General features: G+C 42.0%; 3 protein-coding genes and 1 long non-coding RNA gene across 12 annotated transcripts in view; 2 read left to right on the top strand and 2 right to left on the bottom strand.

Annotated features, from left to right (window-relative positions):
- Nucleotide 1: 1 nt before the first annotated feature.
- emc3 (ER membrane protein complex subunit 3) lies at nucleotides 2-3,155 on the bottom strand. The gene is made up of 9 exons (XM_037490894.2): nucleotides 2,913-3,155; nucleotides 2,299-2,470; nucleotides 2,142-2,199; nucleotides 1,929-2,022; nucleotides 1,613-1,717; nucleotides 1,419-1,500; nucleotides 1,226-1,305; nucleotides 848-930; nucleotides 2-765 (listed from the first exon to the last, which is right to left on the bottom strand). The coding sequence occupies exons 2-9, from the start codon at nucleotides 2,451-2,453 to the stop codon at nucleotides 637-639; spliced, it is 786 nt and encodes a 261-aa protein (XP_037346791.1). The 5' UTR covers nucleotides 2,454-2,470; nucleotides 2,913-3,155; the 3' UTR covers nucleotides 2-636.
- Nucleotides 3,156-3,591: 436 nt separating this feature from the next.
- LOC119229986 (RNA-binding protein 5-like) lies at nucleotides 3,592-11,575 on the top strand. 2 transcript variants are annotated; one of them, XM_037490892.2, is made up of 25 exons: nucleotides 3,592-3,701; nucleotides 4,028-4,068; nucleotides 4,148-4,310; nucleotides 4,406-4,597; nucleotides 4,936-5,005; nucleotides 5,360-5,433; nucleotides 5,957-6,040; nucleotides 7,267-7,327; nucleotides 7,444-7,512; nucleotides 7,598-7,758; nucleotides 7,861-7,958; nucleotides 8,191-8,278; nucleotides 8,466-8,534; nucleotides 8,622-8,694; nucleotides 8,781-8,878; nucleotides 9,011-9,104; nucleotides 9,213-9,304; nucleotides 9,415-9,585; nucleotides 9,677-9,826; nucleotides 10,026-10,100; nucleotides 10,197-10,373; nucleotides 10,500-10,574; nucleotides 10,663-10,763; nucleotides 10,860-10,989; nucleotides 11,172-11,575. In XM_037490892.2, the coding sequence occupies exons 2-25, from the start codon at nucleotides 4,052-4,054 to the stop codon at nucleotides 11,295-11,297; spliced, it is 2,508 nt and encodes an 835-aa protein (XP_037346789.2). In that variant the 5' UTR covers nucleotides 3,592-3,701; nucleotides 4,028-4,051; the 3' UTR covers nucleotides 11,298-11,575. The 2 variants fall into 2 exon arrangements, with proteins under 2 accessions (XP_037346789.2, XP_037346790.2); XM_037490893.2 differs by having other exon boundaries at nucleotides 4,409-4,597.
- A 6,157-nt stretch (nucleotides 11,576-17,732) lies between these two features.
- The window catches only part of LOC119229943 (sodium-coupled neutral amino acid transporter 3-like), a 33,658-nt gene continuing 24,906 nt past the window's right edge, over nucleotides 17,733-26,484 (top strand). The window contains exons 1-3 of one of the 6 annotated variants that reach the window (XM_037490816.2): nucleotides 17,733-18,008; nucleotides 19,899-19,936; nucleotides 20,470-20,520. The gene's annotated coding sequence lies outside the window, so the exon portion shown is untranslated. Of the gene's footprint in view, nucleotides 18,009-19,898; nucleotides 19,937-20,469; nucleotides 20,521-20,758; nucleotides 20,818-26,484 lie in introns of those variants that run through there. The other 5 variants (XM_037490817.2, XM_037490815.2, XM_037490821.2 and 2 more) reach the window with 5 other exon arrangements.
- Nucleotides 22,602-25,232, bottom strand: LOC134132300 (uncharacterized). 3 transcript variants are annotated; one of them, XR_009956852.1, is made up of 5 exons: nucleotides 25,019-25,232; nucleotides 24,135-24,209; nucleotides 23,892-23,974; nucleotides 23,254-23,795; nucleotides 22,602-23,152 (listed from the first exon to the last, which is right to left on the bottom strand). It is a non-coding gene; the product is annotated as an uncharacterized LOC134132300 (long non-coding RNA). The 3 variants fall into 3 exon arrangements; XR_009956851.1 differs by having other exon boundaries at nucleotides 23,254-23,382; nucleotides 23,624-23,795; nucleotides 23,892-24,209; XR_009956850.1 differs by having other exon boundaries at nucleotides 23,892-24,209.

The following is a 26,484-nucleotide window of genomic DNA, read 5'->3' on the forward strand; positions in this document are numbered from 1 at the left end:
CTGGCGATTGACTGACATTTAATTTACGTTTGTTTGCGTGAAAATAAAAAACAATTAGTCAAAACAGGCTTTATGCTGTACAAAACAGAGGGGTTACATACTTCAAAAACGTAAAATTTCAATCACACAAACATTCTCTGGCAACAGCTTAGCATTTCAGATTTTCCAGCTTTAGGCAGAACATCGATGATCTGACGAAGTCATTAAAGATTGTTAAAAGTATTATAAAATAATTGTCTATTGTTTAAACATGACACCTGAAATACACAGGAAATTGAAACAGCTATTCTAGCTGTACATAAAACAATTAGAAATGAAGCACTAGGTAGTTCACATTCTATTACCTAATGGCATGGAGGCGTACAGTTACAAGCTAAAAATGAATTCCAAAAAGCAACATCTCCATGTCTCAAATGAGGTGGCGCAGCAACAGAACCAGTGTTTTATTAAGTCCTTTCAGACAGGATTTGACAGGTAATAAGAATACATATGAAAAGAGAAGAACAACAAATAAGTGAATGTAAACTTTGCATAACATGAAGGGATTTGTCCCGTCTCTGGGGCTCTAACCAAAAATAAATCCCTGCATTGATCAGAAATTAAAATCAAAGGCTCCAAGTAGATTTGAGCAGGCCATTAGAAGATGCCACTTGGCAGCTCTTTGCTAAACATGCCATCAAAGTCGAGCTCTCTGCTCATCAGATCCTCCTCTACACTCTCCAGCGCCCACTGATGGTCCGTCAACTCCAGCGCCTCCCACTCAGCCTGAAACCAAGGACAGATGTCACATGAACAACCGAGCAAACCACCACATTAATTGGTAATGCTAAACTACTGCGGTATAAACCTTGAAAGCTTTATTTGTATCTGCAGGCATGGCCATGGCTGCCCCGCTCATCTGCTCCTGCATGATCCTCGATTGATCGGCACCTGTCGGGATTGAAAAATACAGTTGAAACCATCATCTCATGGGAATGAGAAAATAATGATATGTATTCAAAGCTTTTTTGGCATGGAATACACCAAAGTCACAGGCCTTGCTCATAAGGCAGAATTGATTTGTAGAGACCACTGACTCAGCTCAGATGGTGGGTATTAAAATTAAACAATGTTGTATGTGTGACATGGTTGCTAATACATTTAAAAGGTAGAATTGGCATTTTCACCTTATCGTCAAACAATCTGACACAACATTCAAAAGTATGGTAAAATTAGCAAAATTTACCATTATCTTGGCCTAGAATTAAGGAGTACATGCTTCGTAGTCCAAACACATTGAGGAAATACCATGACGCCGAGCTCACCCTAGATGATAAAGGCACAGACAGAACAAATAACAATAACACCAGCGTGAGCATTTCGAGTTTTAGAAACAACAACTCATACAGTAAATCTCGACAGATTTTATATCAGTTTACCAGGAAGCATCCAGTGAAAGCAGCTCTATTCCTTGCTGAAGCATGGGTTTGAAGCGCAGAGTGAGAGGGAAGGGAACCTTTGCTGTGTGAAACAGTGTAAAGAAAGTACTCAATGCAGGATTCCAGGTTAAATAGACACAATAAAAGTTATATTTTGTGAATTTCAGGCTTCCAGATATGAGAGAGCGACTTACTAGTTACAAATCCTGAAAAGGTCCAATTGATCCAGCCGCCGATAAGGATCATGGGAAGAACATTGGTGACATTTCCTTTCATCATGTCTGTCAGCATGCTGGGATCTATGAAAAGATAGAGTGCAACAAAATGCATTCAATTCACTCTTTGATATGTAAATATGTTTTGCACAACAACAACAACAAAAATCAGGCACATGATAAGAATTACATTTTTCAATGACATACATATTTTAAATTAACTGATTTATAATGTGGAATATAATATTTTATACATATATGTAAATATATATATATATAGTTGTAAATTGATTACCGGTCATTGGAGAAGGTGGAACAACCTTTCTTTTGGTCTTCTTGAAAAATCCATCTTCTTGATTATTGAAGTAGAACTTCCTCATCAGAAAAGACTAAAACGAGTAGATATTTCTTAACATTTCCCTTCTCACAGTGGTTGTGAAAAAAAATGCAAAGAGCAGTGGTTTTGTGACATTAAAATGTGTTGGAGATGGATGATTTAATGTGCTACCTGTTTGGGGATGTACTTTCCATTTTCTCTGAGGATCCGGCTTCGAATAAGGACCTGGCTAGTTTGGGAAGAAAAAAAAAGATATATATAAATTCACATGGGTTTTAAGTGTGTGTGTGTTTTAATACGATCCACCCGACAATTCAAGCTGACTTACCTGTCAGAGACCTGTTCCAACGTCAACTTCTTGTCACTTTGAAGAAGGATGGACACATAATGCCGTATCACTCCGACAAGAAACGTGATGAAGACGATAGGTAACACCACCCAAAGTCGAATGTTCGAGTCCAACAGAAGCTCCGGCTCAGCCATTCAGCCTGGTAGCTTAACTGAGGAATTACACAGAAGATAATAACTTTCAATACAAAGCAGGTACGTAGACCCAGCTTCGATGAGCATCCACTGTCGGGGTACAGTTCTAACTCATATAAGAACTTTATTGAGATAGTTTACCAAAACGACTCAGTAGGATGCAACTTAACGACGTCAGACTCCGATTAAGCCCCCACGGTGGGAAGAGCTGTCAGCCCATTTAGCTAGCAGGCTAGCTAGCTTGCTAGCCAGCGTCACAATATTCGGCGTCATTAACGTGCCGTTACTCATAGTTTACGTGATGGAGCTAACGAGGTTAAACCACCGAGTCCAAGTTCCGCTTAAAAGATCAGATACACTGTTTGTATTGAAACCGTGGCAATAATTAATGTAATCTATAAGCGATTAACACGGCGGACGCTAATGTTGCGCTAATGGTAACGTTAGCCTGCTGGCTACCTTCCTCCTGGTGTCCGGGAGTCACAGTTTCGTGGAAGCTGACGGGTCGTCCGAGTGCAGTGACGAACACTTGTAGTGATTTGACCCCAGCTGCAAGGGACGCTTTGTGAGGTAGTTTAAAATAATTTAACAACATTTAACAGTTCCGATACACGGCTGGGGCCATCGCGCGGTAGTGTTTAGGGATGGGAGCGAACTGTCAATGGATGAGAGCGGATTTCTGCTTCTGCGGCTCATACAAGTCCAACGTGGCCTGCAGCGCACCCTTGTGGTGATGGGAGGACTGCCCAGTCTGTCAGTGATGTCAGCCTCTCATGTCTAACGTAAGTGAACTGCAGTGGTCTAATCATACTCTGTAACTTATGTATTATTGCATAATAACAGCAACAAGTAAAACTCCCCATATATTAAGCGTAACCATTTATTTTGAGGTCAACACACATCTATTGTATATATAGATATACAGGACAACACCGCCTTTGACAATTTAAACAACACCTGAAGGGCTCTATTATTAGTTACACATCAATAATGAAATGTAAATTAATCCGTACAGTAGAATCCTTGATCCGTTGATACAGTATAATTTCCACAAGAACTAACTTGGCTTGTTCCTTGTGCTCGCACCTCGTCCTCCTGACCACTGGTCTGCGCTAAACCGCAATTGATCATGTTCGCCATTAAATAGAGAAGAAGACTGCTGCCCAGAAACTGAAAGAAAACCATCTAGCTAGAAACCAATCTGGCAAACCACCAGACAAAACGTTAGCAGTCTGTGTTACAAAAACGGTAGGCAACACGAGTTTATATTGTCTTATTCTGATATGAACCATGTAATGTCAGGTAGTGGGAGCGGACCCTCGTGGTATAAAACGTCAAAGCTAACGTCAACCGCGGGTGGCTAACGCTAGCTACACCGGCCTGCTAATGTCTTAGCACGCTAATGTCTCAGCGGAGGCCCGGGTCAGCAGGCCGACCATTGGACCGGTTCTATTGAAGCTGTCAGTCGGTTCAAAATCAGGCCTTTTGTGTGCGTGGCGCTGGAGGTCATTGAGGAAAAATCTGCATTTTAGCTAACCTTTCATACTTAAAAAAAAAACATTATTATTCTACAGAGTTTCTTGATCGAACGTTAATCCATGGGAGCCGATAAAAGGTAAACTGCACATTCTACAATCCAGAAGTGGCAGATATTCCAACTATTTGCACTGACACCACTCCTTTTACTTTTCCAGAATCGCTCGGGGTGAACGCAGCGGAAGATACGGATCGGAGGGGAGGAGAGAAGATGTGGAATGGCATGAAAGACGGAGTAGAGACGTGGAGAGGGACCATGACCGAGAATGGAATGATGACAGACACCAAGAACGCTTTGATGAGAGCAAAGACAGTCCAGAAGTGAGTGAAGGAGAATGCATGTGTCAGAGCCAGATACTTGCACACATAAAGTTCATAAAGTTGCCATAACAGTATCTTTTTATATTCTCCGACAGCAGCATAGGGGGCGAAAACGGCGCTACAGCGACAGATCTGATGATGAATATGATTGGGATTATCCAGATCAGGACTATAAAAAGAAGGAGGAAGACGAGGAGCTGGAGGAGGGGGAGGAGGAGGAGGAGGAAGAAGAAGAGAGCAAGACTATTATGCTGAGAGGTCTCTCTCTCCACGTCACAGAGGACAACGTAAGCTCACTAGCCTCACCGAGGAACAGTGAACCCCTTGTAAATAGTGTGAAGTTATTAGAAGCATGAGAGGTTAATCTGACCAGGAGTGGATTTTAAGTGGTGCAGAAATTACTCCCACCTTAGAGATCCTATTAGGAATATGAACAAGTGTAAATCATATGCACACAAATTCAGAATACTAATTTGTGAAAAGAAACTAACTTAGGAAGAGGCAAGTGACCTTTTTCTCAAAATGACAACATCTGCCAATAATTCGTTCGCTGTATTTTTATGAAATGCTGTAAAAGAGGTGCTGCATTTTTGGTGAATTTCGACCCTCTGCTCCAACTTTCCAGATCCGCGCAGCACTCGAGAAACTGCAGGGGCCCCAGCCTGTGGACATTCGCTTGATGAAGAAAAGGACAGGTGAGTGTTGGGTGTCTCACTTTCTCCTCCATGCGCTGTCTCAAACTCACATAACCTATTTGTTGCAATTCATGAGAAATTCTTAATGCAACGCGGGGGGATCTCTGGTATCACGTTTTCATAATACCACCAGGCAAGGAGGTAACTGTATGTACTTTTCCACCACCATTCTTTTGTACATACATGAAGTGTTATGGTAAAGAAAATCTTATCCCGTCCCCTTGATCTTGTAAGCCCCCTTCCCACATCCTTTTTGATAATAATTGGAGTGTACAAGCCCATTCTGAGTTTGAATGTTGCACCAAAGCATTCTAACTAACACGCCTCCCGTCTATATTTGAATGCTGTCTCTAGGTATAAGCCGAGGTTTCGCCTTCGTGGAGTTTTATCACTTGCAAGACTCTACCCGATGGATGGAGACCAATCAGGTTGCCTCAACAATCACCAAGTTTCGAGTTATTCTTGGAGATTAGAGTCCCAATTAACCGATACATGACTGGTCATTGAGTGCCTTGCCTACTTGCAGTAGACAGATCTTACAAACTGTCGGTGTTTTACGTCTAATATCAGTTGTATGTGTTCAAAATCACACATTTGGGGGATTGCTCTTACGCTCAAAAAATTGTAGACTAAAGACTAAACAGTGGTTCCATAGCACATTCTGCTCCAGCTCAGTCACATGGATAATTTCTCGTCTCCATTTAAAATCCGAAGACTGGAGCGAGACGTTGACGAGCTGGCAGCACTCCGTTCCCAAACACTTGTCTTTGAGACGTCATTCCCTACGCAGAACTGCAGCTTCCTCTCTGAACTTCTCTTTCTGCCTCTGTTTCCCTGAGCCACTCTACCTAGGCAGCTACGAGTGTAACCCTATCCACTCTTTCCCGTTCCAGCTGCTCTCCCTCTTCCCTGTTGGAATTTCAAATTAAGTGTCGGCTTTTGACTTTGCAGAACAAGTTGGTGATCCAGGGGAAGAGCATAGCGCTGCACTACAGCAACAGGAGACAGAAGTTTGAAAACTGGCTGTGCAATGCAGTGAGTACAACTTCATTTGTCTTTGACCAGGCACCTCAGTTATTGCACGTTTTTTTCCTGTCAAAAGAAAAAGGGGCGAGTTTCAACCCAGTTAAATCTTTGAACTGAAATGTTGCCCATGGCAACCATATTCACTGCTTTTGAAGTTCAACAGCATGGCTGTTATTGCCAAATGTAGCTCGTTGTCACATCTATAAAATAGTGGTTTGCCTAAACTTTTCTTTCAACTAGTGCCTAAATTGGTTTTGTGTGAGTGCATATAGTACAGAGATCACTAACTGGATATAGAAAACCGCTTTAATCATCATGTTGTAGGCTTTAGTATCATAGTTTTTATTATGCTAGAGTAGATCACTTGTAACTGTTGATATGAAATTCTTTTTTCCACAATCTTGTGAATCTTTTTGAAGAGTGCTAACTGGCTAACATTAACTATTCAGAATAAACAAAAAGACCATTAACGTACATGAATACAATAATCCACAGATTTCCTACACTGCATTTAACATAACAGCGTTAGCAAGCGTCCTCCATGAGACGTCCTGTTCTCCAACATGTAAGTGTAAACATTACGATAAGTTAACAAGGCTAGCGTTTCTTTAGTCAACTAAACTTACCCAGGAGAAGACGTGGTTACTGCGTTGCCATGGTGATGCTGTGAAACGACAACTCTGTTATGCAAGTGCTGCCCACCTTCCACTGACCACTTTTCGCACTCGGTGTCACTCTGTATTGGTTTGCTGATAAAATACTCACTTTTTTGGCTTGATAAACTTCTTCTTTTGCTTGGTGCATATAGACAATAGAAGCGATAGCGCCCCCAGCACTTCCTGTAGTGCATTGCAATGCTGAATGAAAATGGCCGGTAACTGAATATTTTTAAAATATACATCGTGTCGACGATTTTTCATAATCGACTAATCGTTGCAGCTCTATAGCATACAGAATGTACTTCATCCAATACTTAATTTCAACAGAACATGTTATCCTGTAATTAATAATACATTAATGCTATACTCACAATACTTCTATGAGTAAATGGCTTCTATGTTTTTAATACCTTTTGGTATCATAGACACACATCATATCTATTCTTTTTCAGTGTATATTTCTACCCCCTGGTTGCACATATATTTTTTTATTTTTGTTAAGTGACTTATGATGCAGATTTCTGTGATCTTAAAAACTATTTAGATAAGATATACTATTTCATTGGTTTATCACAGTGTGGCCTGTACAATTTCCGGAAGAGGCTAAAGTGTTTCAGGTGTGGAGCAGCCAAAGTTGGTGAGTTGCCACAAATACGCATGTGTCATTTTTTTTCTTCTCTGTAAGTAACTTCCACCGTGATTAACGCTTGTGTGACTTTTGTTGTCACCTTGCCGTGTCTTTGCCGAGTAAAGACGAGGACTCACCAGTGCGCAGCAGTTTAAATGCAGAGTCTCAGCAGCCAGGAGATTACAATGGAGACAGTAAGTGACCTTTTCACTACATCATGTTCCCCCAGTAATCATATTCTACATTCATTTGTGGACACTATTTTTTTTTTTTTCATAGCAATAATTCTGAGAAACATTGCCCCCCATTCATCCGTGGATGGAATTTTGATCACTTTGGCACCGTATGCCAACCTGTCGGCGAGCAACATCCGTCTCATCAAAGACAAGCAAACGGGCCAGAACCGAGGCTTCGCCTTTGTTCAGCTCTCCTCTCCCCTGGTGGGTTACTGCTGTAGTCAATAAGTTTTTCACGAAATGGGTCAGTATGTTTTTCCTCTGGGGGTGGACAGACAATTTTGCGTCCTCATTGGCTTTTTTTAGGAGGCTTCTCAGCTGCTCACCATTCTCCAGAGCCTTCAGCCGCCTCTAAAACTGGACGGAAAAACAATTGGCGTTGATTATGCCAAGAGCGCGAGGAAGTGAGTAATCACACGCCCGCACACAAGCAAACATACACATATGGTTTGATTCAGCTCTCTATTATTAGAAAATTGCCAATATAAGCTGTTTCGTGTCATATTCTTAATCCCATTTTCCTGGAGGGGGCTTATTTGGCTCTGCAGTATTTCAGATGCAAGTGTCGTAGGAGCAAATGATTCCCGCGTGTGATGCAAACTTCAGGTCTGACCAATTGCTCTGTGTTCGTCCTAGAGACTCGACCCAGCTCGACGGGATCAGGGGAGGCGCGCTCTCTGTGGCCAGCAGAGCCATAGCTGCCGCTCAGTGGTCATCCAGCCAGGTAGCAGGGTCTTTCTTGTGTTTTTTTTTACTTCCAGTTAGTTTGTCACACCTTGAATTGCCTGAAATTCGTATTGTTAGATTAAAGTAAGAAGAAGAACACTTGGGGCCTGACAGGCTTATAATGTACAAATGTGCTCAACCGCTGGGCGAAAAACTTTGACTTTCTGGTTCTCTTTTTATTTTAGTTGCTGCAAGGTTGTGGTACCACATCTGACTACATTGCCCTTCCTGATGGCTATGCACAGCCAACACGGGTCAGTTCACAGTCGACCCTTATTTTGGCCACAAGTTAAAACTTCGGAAAGACCAGTTACTTACCAACGTATTTTCTTCTCATGCAGGCACAGAATTATCAATTATGGCAGCATCAGCCTGAAGCCTTGGCTCCTGTAATCGGAGATGGATTACTCGGAGGTAAAGAGAGGCGTTCAAACGCTCTGAGGTGTTCTTTGTCTTTTCTCGACTTGGATTGATGATCTATGTTCACCCACTTTCTTTAGCTGCTCCAGGAATGAACACAACGATCCCTGCAGGTGTGATCATATCTCAGATAGCTCAGGGTTATCAACCGGTCATCATCAACCAGCCTGCCATACAGGTAAAGCATGGTTTAGCACGCCATCTCTGTGCTGAATTCAAAATGTATAACTCTGGTGTTTGTATGGTGGCTACAAAAGAAAATCCTGATTTTTTTTCTTTTCTTTTCTGCCCACTCTCTCTCTCGTATCAGTTATTGCAGGCTGTGGATACAGCACAACAGATACCACAGGTAACCCCGACAGCCTCCGCTGTGGTCTGTGCGGCCCGGACTGTTAATGCTACGGGTGAGATTAGTTGGCTTCACAATGGGTCCCTGCAACAAGGAATGAATAGATGGACAGGTGGATGTGATGTGATTAATGATGTTTCGTGTGTACCCCTTGTTTCTGTAGCTGCCCCTGCCACCTCCACATATCAGTATGATGAGTCTTCAGGCTACTATTATAATCCACAAACCGGCCTGTACTATGATCCTGGCAGCCAAGTATGTTCCCTGTGATCTCTCTTTATGCACAAATGTACACTCTGCTTTTGTGTGTCATTTATTTGTCCTCAAACCGTTTGCATCCTATTTCTTTTGCTTGGCGCCAATAGTACTACTATAACTCTGAGACTCAGCAGTACCTCTACTGGGACAGTGAGACACAGACCTACGTTCCTGCACCGGGTGAATCGGACACGAGCTCTGCCAACAGCTCCTCAACCACGAACGGTAAAGATCCCAAAGAGAAAAAAGAGAAGCCCAAAAGCAAGTCTGCACAGCAGGTAAAACTACTTTTCTTTTCAAAGTAAGTCTCTGGGGATTATATCTCATCATTGAAATGATATCCGTACTGACCTGGCGATACCATTGCAGATTGCAAAGGACATGGAACGGTGGGCGAAAACCTTAAATAAGCAAAAAGAGAGTTTTAAGTGCAGTTCCCAAAGCCTCGGACCCTCCAAGGAGGACGAAAGGCCAGAATCTGCAGCAGCCGATGCAGGTTTTGTCCTCTTTGAGAAAAAGGTACTATATATATAGATAATTATAGATGTCACATTCTATTTGTGTGTGTGTGTGAATTAGAGACTAATTTTATAGTCTTGAACACATTTGCAGAGGAGTTCTAGATTAGAACATAATCCATGGTCTACAATAATTACTCTATATGATCATTGTAGCTATTTTTGCTATTAGTTGATAACCTATGTCACTTCGTTTTTAGCAAATGGGAGGATTAGAGATGCAACCTTTCACAATTGAACAATTCAAGATCCCTGAGCAGGAGACCTCTGCTAAGGTTTGTTTATGCCCTCACCTTTTATTTCCCCGCTCCACAATTATCAATGAAGAAACATCCCATAACCCTTTTTAATACTTTTTTTCCATATTACAGAGCAACCCTGCTGGTGCTCACAATGGAGACAGTAACCTTGAGGAGGGCGTCTCGGATAGAGCAGCAGATGAGGGTAAAATAACAGACTGGAGTAAGCTAGTTTGTCTGCTGTGTCGAAGGCAGTTCCCCAACAAGGACGCTCTGCAGCGCCACCAGCAGCTCTCTGACCTCCACAAGGTGAGCCGGGGAAGACTTCTGAGCACCGCCATCTGTTCCACATTTGAAGCTGCAATGCAAAATGGAAAGAACACAATTCATCACAGGCTGTGATTTGGCAATTCAATTTTCTTTCATTATTTTAAGCAAAACCTAGAAATTCAGAGAAGAGCAAAACTAACAGAAGCTGAGCTGGAGGAGCTGGAGAGGAAAGAAACCGAGGTATTTGGCCCAAGAATTATTTTGAATGGTTATTTATGTATTTATTGCGGTGAGGTCACGATGACGTTTCATCCTCGCTTCTTAACAGCTGAAATACAGAGACCGAGCTGCAGAGAGAAGGGAGAAGTACGGGGTTCCTGAACCTCCTGCTCCTAAGAAGAAGTTCTATAAGCCACCAGTTCCAACCCTGTAAGAAAGAAATTACATGGCAAAAATCTAATATTTATATATTTAAATTTCATTTCAATCACATTTCTTTTCTTTTTTTTCGTTCATGTTGGACAGAAACTATGAACAGCCCACCAAAGACGGCCTTACAAGCGATAACATCGGAAACAAAATGTTGCAGGCGATGGGCTGGCAGGAAGGCAAAGGGCTGGGGCGCCACCAGCAGGGCATCACCGCTCCCATCGCGGTGAGGAGGGAACACAGCTTTTTTTTTGTTGCTTTTTTCCATTTTTCTTATCTCTCTAGTCACCAGCTCCTGGCAGATGCACGTCAATGTGTTATTTAACTAACAAAGCAATTAGCAGTGTGACCGGAGGAGAAGCTGCAGCCAATCTGTTTCTGCTAATCACCGACCTTTCCCCCCCACAGGCTTCATTAAGGACCAAGGGCACGGGCCTGGGCATTAAAGGAAGCGCGTATGAGCTCTCAGCATCTGACACCTACAAGGACGCTGTTCGAAAGGCCATGTTTGCACGCTTCACTGACATGGAGTGAACTCAAGAGGGAAAAGGAATTCTACTAAAGCTGGAGATATTGTGGCCAAATGAGGTGAAAAGAGAGTTGGACTCATACTGCCATTTTCCTTTTTTATCTTTATGTGAATAATAGTGTTATATATTGCTTGATATTTTGTCTTCCAAATGATGTCTTCAGTTATCTGAACATGTAAATGTTGTATATCATTTGTAAATACAATTATTCAAAACTGCTGAGGTTTTGTTCTTGTGAAAATCTAAAGAATCAATGTGACCATTAAAGTCAACAATCCTTGATGTTTTCTCCTTTTTGCAAGAAACACATTCTTACTAGGAAAATGAAGCAAAAGGGACGTCATCGTTATTGAACATCAGTTAAAATTTTTCTTTCAATTCTTTGAGATATACGATGGAAGGTGGAGACCCACCTTTAGATGTCAGCTAGTGTTTGATCATTCTGCTCATTTAGTTCTGTATAAACATGTCATTTGGCTTCATCATGATGGTATGATACGGATTCGCTGCTGTCTTCGTCTTTTGTGCTCCATTAGACTTTTGTCCTTTATTTCTCCCAGAGCTGCTGGCTGCTTTCCTCTCCTCTTCCCCCGAGGCTTATTGGCTGACACCAGCTCTCAGAAAGCCAGTGATTTTAAAGACGCACCACAGAGTCTTTGCTTTGTTAGTTTGGGGGCATTCCTCGCCTCTGCTATTTCTTGAAAGAATTGAGTCCTATCTTGAATATGAACTGATGAGCAGAGCAGTTCCTCCCTCATTAAGGACTTGAGATGTTGATTGTTTTACTCAATGCGTTTTCGAGAGTGTCTGTTGTCCAGTCCTTTATTCCTGGGAAGAATTTCACCGGTTTCAGTGACAGACTTTAGTTTGTTTGTGTGCGCAATCATTGAACACAAATGATGTAAAATGTTCATATTGAAAAGGATTTGAGTGGCTTAATTGCTGTGTTTTTTGTATGGGTGCAGCTGGTTACATCAGTCTCCCTCACGCCGCCTGTCTCAAAGTGACATGGTGATGTTCCTGCAAGGCGGTGGAAGTGGGGGTTGGGGGGGATTAACTTTGCCAATGTCGGGTCATTAAATAAATAGTCAGAATAGTACGGCTCGAGGTTAATTAGAATGGCTTGCACTGAAATCCTCTCCTCTGGCTTCAGTCAAGATCTCATACCAGGTGGCATTGGCAGTCCGGATGCCAGAGTTTCTTGAACGAGGGCCAGACGATGCAACTTAACCAACCTTGTAGTAGCAGAGAGACACTCAGTTTTCAGCATAGCACTGGTTCAACTTATCAGAACCTGTGTCAGTTCACTGAGCCAATTTTGCATTGTCACGTGTAACCGTACCACAATGGAGCAGCGCTGATGACTTTAATGATACATTTTGACTCACGAGTAGCATACTGTGTTGCTTTATACATTTCACCACAGCAGAGCGACAAATTAAATCGCTCTCCGCGAAAATCAATCTTGCAATGAACCTGTGAGCCATAGATGAGAATAAAGATACGAAACAGCTGAGGGTGTAAATTCCGCTACAGTTTTCTGTTAACTAGAGAATCAAATGTATTTAATCAAACCACAGTACCTGCCCCTGATCTAGAGGAAGCAGGAAATGCAGAAGATGGATTAGATGATGTGTCTGGTTTGACAAGCGGTGACACAGAAAATAGGACCTAACAAATAAAAACTAAATCATAAGGGAAGCTGAAAGGTAAATGTTGCATGTGACTGTACAAGTCAGACAATGAGAAGGTTATACGGTTATATTAAAAGAAAGTTTATATCTGTGCACAAACATGAGTAATCTCTATCCAGGCAACCATTGAATAATGTCCCCTCTAATAGAGCTCCTCAGATCTCAAAGGAAATACATTGGAGACTATACTGGTAAAAAAAAGGATGACAAACAGAAGGACTCACACTGGTGTCTCATGCAGGCAGATCTCTTAAAACTCTGACCAGCTGTCCAAACACGAGGATACTGGATTCATAAACTCAGCAACTCATGTGCTACATTCATTTACAAAAGGTTTAGATATGTGATTCAATGTGAGCATTCATATAGTGAGGTTTTTCAACTTAATTGTTTCCTTATTTTTTCAAAAATATCTGGGACGTTTCTCCCATGGGGCCCTTAAGACAACCTTAAGATACCATCTGTTTGGAGATGATAAGTTTGAGTTTGAACGTTATTAACCAACAATATTTATATTTAATGACACAATTCTCTTTTTTTATCACTATACTGATGATATAGCCTGTTTAAAGAATGCACCAGTTATGCAAGTATTTTCCTACAATTGTTGTTTTGGTGAATGCATTTGCATCGCATGGACGAGTCATCCTCTGGGGACAACGAATGCCTTTAACAGATCTAAGTTACTTTACTAAAGAACACAACCAAACCAGACTTTTATCCGGGAACCGGTTTCTTTTATTATTTTATTCGGCGCCGGCTATACATGTGTCTCCCTGAGCGTCTCCCCCTCTTTGGGCCTTGATGTTCAGCTGCCTCCTCCTGGAACAGCCTGGCTGGTCCTTCAGGGAATTCCTCCTGCAGAGAGGAATAATGCTCGGGACCAGTGGGGTGTGCGTGTGCATGCATGTACAATACAGGCTCTTTGATGGTAAAAGAGGAGGATGGGCAGGTGGCCCAAGTATGTTTATGTGTGTAGGAGAAGGGACACTTTGTGTAAAAACTTTCTCAGATGATTGAAGTCTGATGAGAACAACAAACATCATCCCCCTGGTATGACAGATGTCTCCTCTTGATAAATGCTTCAGAAATTCCCTGATTACTCTAGCTCACTGCGTCATTGTGTAATATTTATTGTTGCTGACAATAGGCTTCCTTGGCTTCACTGGATGCTTGAAACGAGACTATAAGTGGTGCTTTCAGTGAACTAAAACAGCGAGTACAATTTGAGTTTGGATTGTTTTTTCCAGGGTCAACAAGAAAACATTCATGCGCACCTCAAAGAAAACTGAGAGGTCCTTAAAGGGAAATCCGCTATTAACCATTCTCTCATGGACCCTTGATGAAGACCATGTTTTATGGTAGAAAATTCTGGAATAGTTAAGTAGCAAGTTGGCTTTATGGTGTCTCATCACAGAGGGTTCTGTGATTCCAGAAGAATTTGGGTCCATTCGGTAATGTTGAGGGCTCAATTGTATTGTTACAAAAAACTCTCCCTGAATAACCAAGGCCTACATATAATAAAATAAATGCAGATGGTTTGGAAAGTAAATTTGATGACTTTTGACATATTTGTGTCCAATTATTTTTTAAATCTAATAATTATATTAATCCAAACAAGCATGGTATCCTTTTTAACACCCACAAAGTGACTCATCCCTGCCGTCACCAAGGCAGCGTGCCAACTGTCTTCAGTATTCGCTCATGTTCACACAGCGTGACTCTGAGTCACCGCCACACTCAATTCCCCGAGCATTATTACCGAATGCCTATGGACCTGCATGAAGCACCGACTCACTAAAACAATCTCTCAGGTAATTGCATAACTACATCATTTCCCCCATTACTTGCTCATTCATGAAAATAGGACGATGTTGCTTTGGATGCAGCACACAGTGAAGTAGCATCTCTTTCCCGCACAATGAATGCACTTGAAGATTGACCTTAATTGAGTTTGATTGCAGCATCTTCTAGCAGGGCTCAGCAAAAATACTGAAAGGGGTTAGTGGTCTGTGATGAGATCTTTTCTTCTTGTTTCTCCTAATTATGTACATGGTGAGAGCGGTGGGGCCGTGGAGGAATGGACAGGAGGACAAAAACAGAGCTTTACACTTGTGAGGGAGGCTCCTTAGAAAAGACCCACAGCCAAGATAGGTTTGAATCACATTGAAGTCAGCCGAGTGAAGATGAGGGAAACTGTTTTCTTTGTTATAGGGTGCAGGATAATAATAAGGAAAGGAGACTTGGTACAAATTAAAATAATTGGCTGGTTTTGTTTTGTTCTGTTGAAAATTCTAAATCCACTTTTGTATCAGTCCCTAAAAGTTACACGCTTTTATATTGTCATGCAGATTTGCAAGATTACAAGTTACAGTGTGCTACTGTTTTCTGGAATCCATTGAACACTGTTTAGAAGGGTGTACTCAATAGTGTGTGTACTGCAGTGTGAGAAATACTGCTTATTGTGTGAAGATTTTGAGGAAGAAATACTGAGATGTCAAAATTCACAATATTAAGTTATTTAAGAAATGAAAATGAAAATACATGAATAAAGCAAATTGACAATGAATGTATTGTAAAACTTTTCTTAATCTGTTTTATTCTCAACAAATGAGTTACTAGAATATTAGGTGGAAGAAGAATTAGACGGATTATTATAAACATTAACTGCAGCGTATTCAGATAACATTTTAGTTTGTCCCATAGTAATTATAGTAATAGTAATGACTACAATTTTTACATTCCCATTGCATCAAATGTAGCCAGTTGGGGATTTTTAGGAGAGATGAGAAGGTGGAATGCAATCCTCCTCGTTTGTTCAACGACTGAAATGTACGCCCCCTGTCAACCAGCCATCCCATCAGCCACAGAGAGCGCAGAGGGGGAGAGGAGGGGGTGAAAGTGAACGTGTTACTCTAGTCTGCCTGATTCGTTGATCTTTCATCTGTTTGAGATCTAAGTAATTATCTGTGAACACCACCATGACTCAGAAACATACTGTGTACTGATACGTCCATGGCACTGTCTGTGGTGCTGAACCCCACAATAATCACTTATTCCGAATTACGCACTTCCGTCAGTTTTCCATTATATAATATTCTGTGTGAATAGATCCTATTTAGAGCTATTTATATATATATATATATATATATATATTTATAGCATGTTGACGTGCTAAACCTAGATGTTTAACATGGTAAACGTTTCACCATCTGATTGTGTACATGCTGGCACTTTCACTGTGAGCTTGCTGATAACTATCATTAAGCTTTCATTAATCATTGAGCTCTGCAACCAAAGTAAAGCCCTCTGGCTGGTATCTTCTTGATGTATTTTTATTTTGTTCTGTCATCTGTTTAATGTGTGAATAACATTCTTACTATTTGGAATAAGTGTTTTTTACATGACATCCCACATTTTAGAGTTAGAATACCCTGACCTATGAATACCGTTTTATTAGCTCAATTAATTGCGGTCATACTTCATTAGTTATTTAGCATCTCTACTCAGTGGACATCTGACTTGTGCTGCACACCTTTGCTAGTTTCTATGGTTACACCTTACTGTGCACTGCTGTAAGGATTCAAATAGTCCTCTTCAGAACTTTGCCTGCCTCACTTTACCTAACTGGTGAGAAAAGGTGGGATGGATACCCACCCATCATCAAAAGAAGGCTGTGCCGCCAGGACCATGTGGCCAGATCTGCTTTGCCTTCACCCTTTCCTCCTCGTTAACTTAAATTAGCATACTAAGTCCTTTATTTTGAAATTAAGGAATAGGACCCACAAGAGGAGCCAGTGCTTAAACACAACCATTGAAGACACACACTTGAAATCCTGTCTTTGAACTACATCTGTTGAGCGTCTCTGGTGACCTCTGTGACGCACCCCACACTTTCTCAGCATCTCTGGCCCTTTCCTCTCTGGGTAGCCATTCCCCACTGGGTCAACCCCAGAGCAGATGTTGAGCTCATACGTCCCAGAGGTCGAAAGGTCCTCTGACTCACCAGGCCAGGTTTACCAAGGAAATTGTGATGTGTGGTTCATTCGAGGGGTTAACAAGGCAGATTGGTAAGATTGGTATATGTGGGGGAAAGTGTAGAATGTGTCACTTCATAGTTGTATCGCTAACTGTATAATTGCATTGTAAGGAATGGACCCCGTTTCTGTGGAAGATGGGGGTTTGTAGGTTGAGAGGATGAGGAAACCTGCTTCACTTGATTTGACAACAAGTGTATGTCTTTATTGTGGGAATGTGTGTCTATAAAGGAGTGAAAAAGGGACTGTATCCCGAGAGCCATGTGACATCACAACGCGCCGATGACCTAGAAATGGAGCGTGCGTAGGCAGCAGTGAGCTCTAGTCGCCCCGTGGCTCAGCCAGGCCGCTTGCGTCGTTGATTACGTCAAAAAAAACCACAAAGAATATGGATTCTTTGGGAACCAATTAAAAGGGTAGACGAAATAAATGCACGGAGTGGTCTCCTCACGACCCTGTCTCATTGTCTCATAATGCGCGCTCAAGCACGAGGATAAACTGGTGAGCACCGTGAGTTACCCCCCCCCCCGCACACACACTCACACACACACGCGCTCCACCGGCACCGTGTGCACCGCTTCCGACGCGTAAAAAGCAGCCCTTTAATCGCACAATAATAAATATCGATACAGCGCGGAATCGTCGTTTCTAAAAAAAAAAAAGGCGCGCGCCAAAGAAGGGGGGGGGGGGGGGGTCGGTAGGCGGAACCCGGTCTACTCTTCACAGCCCACTTTGAGAGAAGATTTCGCGCACAATTTCTAGTGGGAGACACATGACGTGAACGCAGTTTGGAGGGGAAGCGGGCGGATGTAGTGGCTCAGAGGCACGGAGGCAGGTCCACACGCCGCGGGTCGAGACAGAGACGAGCAGCGAGCGCAGCCACGGTGTGTGTGCGCGTGTGTGTGTGCGCGTGTGTGTGCGCGTGTGTGTGTGCGCGTGTGTGTGCAGATATTTGTGGCTGGAGGAGGACCTGGTACTTGTCTGGTAAGGCACCGACGATTCTGTTGATTTTTCTTACTTATGAATGAACATGTTTACGACCTATTTATTCGATTTGAATAACCGCCGAAACGACGCGCCGAGTCCGCGTGCGAAAAAGACAAAGTGAAAGTCGAGTCGAGACAGCGCACGATAACCAGCTGTTGAGATGGGCGACATTACACAACCGTGCTGATCTTGATCTCGTGTGCAGCTGGATGACAGCCTGAGAGTTAGTGCTCCCACGGACTCCACTCAGCCGCTTTCCTCCTTATCTTAGAATCACTTAACTGGTTGCAATTGTATTCTGCTCGGGAACGGACACTTGCATTGAAATGTGATGCCCCCTCACTACGGCTTAGTGAGATCAAACTTGGGAGGGCACTGGAGGCTTCTCCATGACCCCGCATGCTTCGTTCATTGCGTGCTCTGCACACGACAATCTTATTGCATGAATGTCACTCACGCCTGATTATTGCTGCTTGAGAAATGCACGTTTGCGGCACCCGGTGATCGTCACTTGCCAAAGCTGCAGCCTCCTGCAGATGCACCGTTTGCAGCTCGGTTTCTGGATGGACTGCGATATTTGTAAGTCGTGCCAGCGAAGCATCCACATCTGGCTCTCACCACGTCACAGCTCGCTACAGGTGCCCTCTGGTCCTCACGTCTGGGGATCGTGCTTTACTCTGCCAGGCACACCAATGGCTTTTGGTGGCATAACAGGGCTAAATAGGATGCGGTCAAAGCGTCCCTAAAATAAAAAATAGAAAATGTATGATAATATTGATATGGCAAAATACTGCTTTTGAAGTATTCTTCTGACATTTGTTTGACTCATCTGATTCAAGGCCATTCATTTAGGAACAGAATTTTGTAACACTAAATTTCTAAAATATAGAATATAAATATAGAATTCCATCTACCAAATGTATTTATTCATTTTCCCAGCGAGGTGCGAAAACATCCCAATTGGCATGATGACATTTTTTTTTTGGAGTTACCTGCTGGAGACCAAGTCTCTGGAGTCACTGACCCCTCCGCGATGACTCATTTCGAGGGCTTGTGGGCAGCAGGTGAAACTGTGACTGCTGGACTTATCAGCCCGGGAACTGGGGAGAGATCACGTCTGGCCGGCTCGGCCTCTACTGTTGTAATTTACTCACTCCTCTCCCGGGCTTGTCCTGGGCCCGTGTGCCGGCTCACTCCAAACCCCTATCCCGGGAATGAAATCTCAGCGAGAGCACACTAATCCGGCCTCAGCCGGCACTGGGTCATGCTGAGCTTTTGATGTGTTTTGTTTGCAATTAATCGGCTGCATACGTGTGTGTCGGCCCGTACGTTTGTACGTGTTTGAGGGTGAAGGCATACGCACGCGATTTGGTCATGCACAATATTAGATTTGAGATACAAAATGTATCGATTGACAGGGAAAACGCGTGGAGTGCTACAAAATAAAGGTCACAGACCTCATTCACAACTACTACAGTTTTGTTGATGTGATTCATATCACGGCCAGCTAAAAAGAAGGAGCCAGAAGTTGCATTCATGTTTCTTCTATACTTTTGTCCTCAGGTTAGTGAGTGAGACATATTCACGCCTTCTTTCTATTGGATTACATCAACCAATTTTCAGGAAATTCCTGTTTTTATTTGATCATGCGTTTGGTCCCACGTGTTCTTTTCCTGCATCAGTATTGGTTTGAGTTTAAGAAATGAAAACATGGTTTGTAGAAGAAGAAATAAAAAGGAACACCCTGCATTGACTTTGTTGATGGTATTAAACTTGGTATGAACGGACACAAGATTCTGTCTGGATTTGATTTTGTGTTAACTTACAAAAAGCAAATTGTAACAAATTTGTGCGTGTTTCCTGGACAATTTGCTTTGTGTTTTACAGAGACTGGAAAAAAATGAGATAACAATAAGACCTGTAAGGTATGTTTGTGCCCAGTCATATCCCTGTACTTCTACATTTTATTTAATTTAGGCAAGAGCTCTTTGGACCTACTCAGGGATATCATAGATGAACTGCAGCTTGCGTGAGGTCATACCACTTAGAGCTCATCCAACCAGTACGCTGGCATTTATCCTGAATACAGTACTGAGTCTTATCGAGACAGCTGTTTAAAGTCATTTAAAACTTCCTATTGGCTGATATCTACATGCTCAGTCCTTGATGTGTGTTTTCATGAAGTCGACAAGGAGAACGCAATTCTACTCAAGATATTTTCTTGGCGGACAGTAGATGTTTGGGGCCATGTCCTCAGCTGGGACCAAGTGTTCCTTTTGTTCTCCCTGTGAAAAAACTAATGGAATACTACAGTGAGTGACTGATTGAACGGACCTGACCAGTTACCAACTAATTACGTGGCACAACCATAGTGGGTATATATTGCCGAGCTAAAATATAGCAGATGATATAAATATGATGTCGCAACAAATCCCCTCTGCCTATTTCCTCTCACCAGGGGTCTCGAGCAGCAGTGTACAGTTCCGGGAAATACCACCACAAGAAACGGGTAGGGGGGAACTCAAAATACATGTTGCTCTGTTTACTTGGAATATTGTATGTGGATAATTGACTTACTGTTTACATAGATTTTAAATAGTTGTAAATGAATAAGGATGTCTTTGTGTTTGTGAAATTAAGTAAAATTTGAGTGTAGATATGCCGTTTATATGTATGATTACCTGTAGATGGTACGTAGGGGCTTAGAAGTCTGGTGTGTGTGTGTGTGTGTGTGTGTATAGGGAGCTCAATGCTTTAAGGGGGAACTTGGGAACTAGTACGTGCGTGTGAGATCTGGTCAGTGATGGTGAGCGTTTCGTGTGCTGCTAGAGTGACTATCTTAACCAACTTCTGGACTCCTGATCTGCTGGGGGCGTTTTAACAGACTGATAGAGGAATAGTCTTACCCACGGGCCACCTTAAGCACCACAAAGTCTGCGTATAATCTTCTGAGTCTCAGCCAGGGCTGTATTTCTGCTCATTATCCATCGTTGGCTTATTTTTCTCAGCCCAATTCTCAGTTCTATGGGGGATTTGACGCTTAAGCCGGGCATTGATCTGCTTACAGTGGGTGCCTGCTGTGCACTGGAGTCCTCTTGTCAGTGGACTGGGATTTGGACGTCCATGGCGCAGGCGGCATGTGACAGAGTCAGCAGTGCAACGTCCACCGTGGTGGTCGAACACTGCGTGAGTTGTGCTTCGAGATGAATGAATGCATTCGCCCCCGCGGTGCACTCTCTTCCTTTTTGCTCCGCTCCCATGTGATGAGGAGGTAACAAGAGTGAGACGAGGGGCCGATGCCAGGAGAGGATGGTACTTGGTTGAGGGGCGCATGATTGAGAGAAGACAGAGCTGGCATTGAACGGTTTGGGGGGTTGAGGGAACACCCTCTGGATGGGAGATGCTATTGTTCTGAGTCACCGTGCGTACGGCGTGTCACTGCCGTCCCTTATGTTCGGTCATTAGACAATCTTCTCATGGAGCGCCGCTCGGAAAAGAGACATAAAGTCACACTCTCTGTATATCTTTTTGAGTCTGTTTTAATTTGTAACCTGTAAGCCTGTCTCCCAGTACTTTAAGTGTTGAAGTCTGTTTTTGGACTCTCGAAGAAGTGGATAAGGCTTTAGGAGTATTTTGAGGAGTTTCCATTAGATACTGAGCAACAATATTGGCCAGGCTGATATATGTTTTGAAAAAATATCATTATCATTTATCTTTTAATTCTGTGTGTTTAAATTTCTGCAAGTATATTTGTGTTTACCAACGTTTTCTCCACGAGTATCAACGTTCAGCTGCTATTCTTCTATTAATAAAAATGTATGTCAAGCCAAACCAAACTGTATTCTGAATCGGTTGACGTGTTTGCTCACTCTGTGTGCCAGCAGCAATGTGTGATGTCGGTCGGATATTCTTCATATACATTTATACAGTTGTACTAGAATTATTCTGAAGCGTGTCTAAATCGTCTTTGATCACAGCATGACTCTTGGACTGCGTATAGTATACTAGCATTTCTTCCGGTGCTGTATTTGACATCTGAGAAGAGGACAAATTTGATTTGGCACTTATCAGTCCAGCATTGTGTTACAGTCCAGACCAGTGCTTACCAATGTGAGTAGTAAAGCAAACCTTATTACTTCCATCCCAGTTATCGCTATCTCATCACTTTTCCCAAATTCACCTTATAACTTATTTTAAGTTTAAACTTTCTTGATTTTCAATCCAAACCTATTTATTCTACTATAGTTCATTTAACAGGGACAATGGACACTATTCTGCAGGCAAAACCACAATAGAATTATGGTATCAATAATTGCACCAAAATGCAGATGGTAGGTGAAATAAATAATTGTTTTACAGCTTTGTCTATTGTGTGGGAGTTCCCAGTTGCTTCTGGTAGATACACTTCTTTTTCTGATTTTGATATTTGTAGAGTGCAGACTAAACTAAATTGTATTAAGCAGGACTTTGAAAGGTTGGTAAAATTGTCACAAGGCAAAAAAGTTGTACTTTTCAGGACAGTAATGAACCTTTTCTACAAACAATGCACATACTACTTCACAGTACACTGTAAATTATTTCCCTGTTAAATAACAGGAATTTACTGGCAGCAGGGTTACCATTATTTTCATGTTATTTTAACAGTTTATTCCTGTTAATGTTTTTTTACAGTGCACACCCGTAATGTTTTTTAACAGGAATTTACTGGCAGCAGGGTTACCATTATTTTCATGTTATTTTAACGGTTTATTCCTGTTAATGTTTTTTTACAGTGCACACCCGTAATGTTTTTTAACAGGACTTTACTGGCAGCAGGGTTACCATTATTTTCATGTTAAATCACCATTTATTTAGTTTCCTTTAAATATTGCTTTTAAAATGTATTGATTATTATTTTAGCATAGTAATGTGTACCATTGATTGTAATATACATATTTCTAGCTTGAGTTATTATAAGAATAGGCATAATACATCACATAACACTTAAGTGAAAGAAAACGAATAGTTCCATGTTCAAATTAACTTTTTTATTGTAATAGAAACACTGAAAGTTAAATACTTACAAATGTAGGCACATATAGATCGGATCAATCACAGAAAAATACACTACATTGCCCAGAACGCACCTGAACACACCTCCACTGAAAGAGAGAGAGAGAGAGAGAGAGAGACATAAATAATAGAAAGTCTGAAAAGTAAAATTTATTGAAACAATGGCAATGAATGTATGTATCTATCTCACCTTTTTGAAATGAAATCCCACTGGAAGTCCATCAGTCTGCGCAAGAGGCTGGCGATGTGTGAATTTACCGTTCTTTTTTTCCCCTTTGCAGCCTTTGTCCCCTTTTCTGGGTTTATACCCACAAAGCGTCTGAAAAATTATACACGGGTTGGAAATCTAGTAATTCACACAGACTAACACTACAACAAGACAACAAATGTCCATGAACTATCCTCAACATACTATCCTATGCATCTATGAATATTGTAAGTTGCACTAAAACTTTCTAAAGCAAAGTTAATTGCTAAATCCCATCACCAGACCTGCTGAAACCATGCTTGAGCCACAGCTAGGCCAGAACAAATGCAGGTGTTAACAGACAATGTCTTACCTCTGGATGAATTCAAGTGTGCACGCTGCCTCCTCTTGGTACTGTAGGTTGAAGATATAAAAACCGGAGAAAAAAGACGCCAGCCCTGTCACAAAGGTGGACTGGATCCCTTCGCCCACAATCTGGCCCTCAATGCTGAGCATCCAGCTTTGGAAGTGGTTTCCTGTTTCTCCTGAAACAGAAATGTTTTAACTGTCAAATTTCTGTTTAGTTTTAGTTTAGTTTGATACCATTTAATTCACTACATACAACACTAAAACCAACTTACCAAGAAGTATCAGACGAGGCGTTGCAGGTAAAGCTAGTGAACTCTCAAGGTCAGCTGCACTGGCATATCAAGTCCTGAGACATCTTCGGAAAAGTGAGACAGAAGAAGATGGATGACTTGATAGGACAGCTCGACATCATCATCAAGCTGACGAAGAACTTCCTTCATCCTTTCATTTGTCGGTTTAGTCTTGAACAACACAAGACTTATTGATAGATTATAAGACACCATTCAAATTTCCACCTGGTTCTGAGGGATACATGCAGTGAGATCTTCTTGATCAGCAGTGTGATCAGGGATAGTGCCCTGCATCTGCATCTGTAATTAAAAACAAAAACAAATGTAATGTAAAATAGACACACCCAGGGTGGGAAATTAGCACCTGCCACAAGCCAATGGCGGGTGACTTTGCCTCGCATACAAGCCACAGTGGCGGGTGGAGTGGTTTTCAGCGCTCTAGTCTGTGACACATATAGCTTATCTGAAGTACAGACTAGAGGGCTACATTGGGATTGTGTGCCGCCGGGTCCCGCGAGACCCAACGCAAATCTCGCAGGAGCGCCAGCGGGCGGTTTAAAAAAAAACACAGCGGAATCAGAACCATCCCACACCAACCCTCCCGTATTACCCGGAACATCCCGAATTATGGGCAATTTAGATTTGTCCCGACCGGGACAGCTCCAGTCCCGATTTCCAATCACAGCCTGCTAAGTCAATGACGCGCGAATAACTCCCGGTTGTTGTGAAGTTGTGTCGCATCAGAGCAGTGCGCGCGGGTGCCGGGTGACCAGAGCGGAGCATGTAAGGATGTGCAAGCCCGGCCGCCGACGCTAGCCCCCCCGCCCCCGTTGAGACCGCCCGCTAGCCCCCCCGCCCCCGTTAAGACCGCTAGCACTAGCATTATTTATAGATTTAGATCGTATACATGAACGGACATTAAAATAAGCGCATTGTTTTGTAAGATTAATGGACAAACTATCGAAACTTTGCTAGCTTGAATCACCTCGGCTCATTAGCAGCTAGCTAAATTAAACTTCATAGTGCAAGTCCGTGGCGTTTAGTATACCTCAACATCACTGATAAATGTTAACTATGCATGACTTTAAAGAAATTCTAGTTAATCTCACCGGATTGTTGTGGTTTTCCTCGATGTAACCAGAGCGATCCTCCGACATGGAATGGCCGTGTGTCCGTTGCGTTGCAGGTTCAAATGCCTTCTTACTCGCTCTTTGCCAGAATGCAAAAAATACTGTATGAACCTGTTATTTCAGAAAGTGGCGCGAACGTGATCAGAAAGACACACACACACACACACACACACGCACACACACATCTACACACACATATACACACACAGATTTGGAGCGCAGTTAGTCAATTAAATGTTAGGTGTCTCGTTTAAAATCGGGAGGTATGATTATGGTAATAAAAGCAAGATGATTCTTTATAACATTTGCAGTACAGAAATCACGTGGTGTTCTGTCTAACCTTCATTCAGTGAATGCATACAATATTTAATTTCTTAGTATGCAACATCGACAATATTGAATTAGTCATTGTTTTGCAACTTACAAAAACGAAAAATTGCTAACTTCTCCAATGATAAATAATATATTTTTTATAATCTAAGCATAAAATTGCGTTTATCGGCACTTATCCCCAAAACATGACCATACCAGACCATCTAACTCTGGCCGCCATCTTTGAATGTTCGGTTGTGCTGTTAAATAACAAAAATGAATGTTATTTAGCAATGAGGTGTTAAATAACATACATGAGGCGTTATTTAACATGTATTCCCTAAAAATTTACAGTAAGCTGCAGTTATTACAAATAACAGGTAAATCATGTTGAAATTTGGGTGTAAATTAACGGAAACATTTAACAGTGTAGGATATTCGTTTGAATTTGGTATAATGCACATTTTTGGACAACAAAATGTGTCATCTTGTCAATAAACCCAGATTTTTTTGCCTCTTGCCTCTCGCACTGTTAATGTGTGGCGCACACAAGTGATGAAGGCAGCCTGTGAGCCAAGGAGCCACCAGCCTCCGGCCACATTCAAATCCACTGAATCACTACATAGAAATGATGTAGTGGAACTAAATGTAGGGCTGCACAGAATTGTAATAACCTGACAAATATCTTGGAGCGGTTCATCGCCTCCAGAGCAACGCGGTATTTGGCATTGCCGCTGTAAACAGCGTTTGTACATGTGCAGTTTGTATGATTTCGGCTTTTTTCTCAATTTGATTGGTGGTGTCTGTTTCTGTTTGGATATGCTTTTCCTTAGTCAACAAGTGGTTTTATTGCATTATGCACCTAGAGGTGTGTGTCTGTGTGTGTGTGTGTGTGTGCTTTACTGCCTATCCAGCCTGCAGCCACAAATCAAGTCATCTAAGGCAAATGCAGATGCATTTAATTAAGGATTGTGAAGATAACAGGAGGAAGTCTGCTTGATTAAACTTTCTGCCGGATTTGATTACTTTAGCAAGAATACTTTGTTAATGTCCATATCAGAAAAAAAAGGATTGCACTGGGAACTACACAGACTATTTTATTGCACCAAACAAAAAGAGGATGTTTGACTTAA

The sequence above is a fragment of the Pungitius pungitius genome, chromosome 8, assembly GCF_949316345.1.
Source record: "Pungitius pungitius chromosome 8, fPunPun2.1, whole genome shotgun sequence".
NCBI lineage: Eukaryota > Metazoa > Chordata > Actinopteri > Perciformes > Gasterosteidae > Pungitius > Pungitius pungitius.

What these genes read in the sequence shown, in the direction of transcription:
- emc3 (XM_037490894.2), bottom strand. Translation starts at nt 2,453, where the DNA reads ATGGCTGAGCCGGAGCTTCTGTTGGACTCGAACATTCGACTTTGGGTG. An exon ending in TTGGAACAGGTCTCTGACAG is followed by an intron (nt 2,200 to 2,298) that starts GTAAGTCAGCTT and finishes TTCCCAAACTAG; the next exon opens with CCAGGTCCTTATTCGAAGCC. An exon ending in ATACAAATAAAGCTTTCAAG is followed by an intron (nt 766 to 847) that starts GTTTATACCGCA and finishes CCTTGGTTTCAG; the next exon opens with GCTGAGTGGGAGGCGCTGGA.
- LOC119229986 (XM_037490892.2), top strand. An exon ending in AGAGCAAAGACAGTCCAGAA is followed by an intron (nt 4,311 to 4,405) that starts GTGAGTGAAGGA and finishes ATTCTCCGACAG; the next exon opens with CAGCATAGGGGGCGAAAACG. An exon ending in CGGAGATGGATTACTCGGAG is followed by an intron (nt 8,695 to 8,780) that starts GTAAAGAGAGGC and finishes CACTTTCTTTAG; the next exon opens with CTGCTCCAGGAATGAACACA.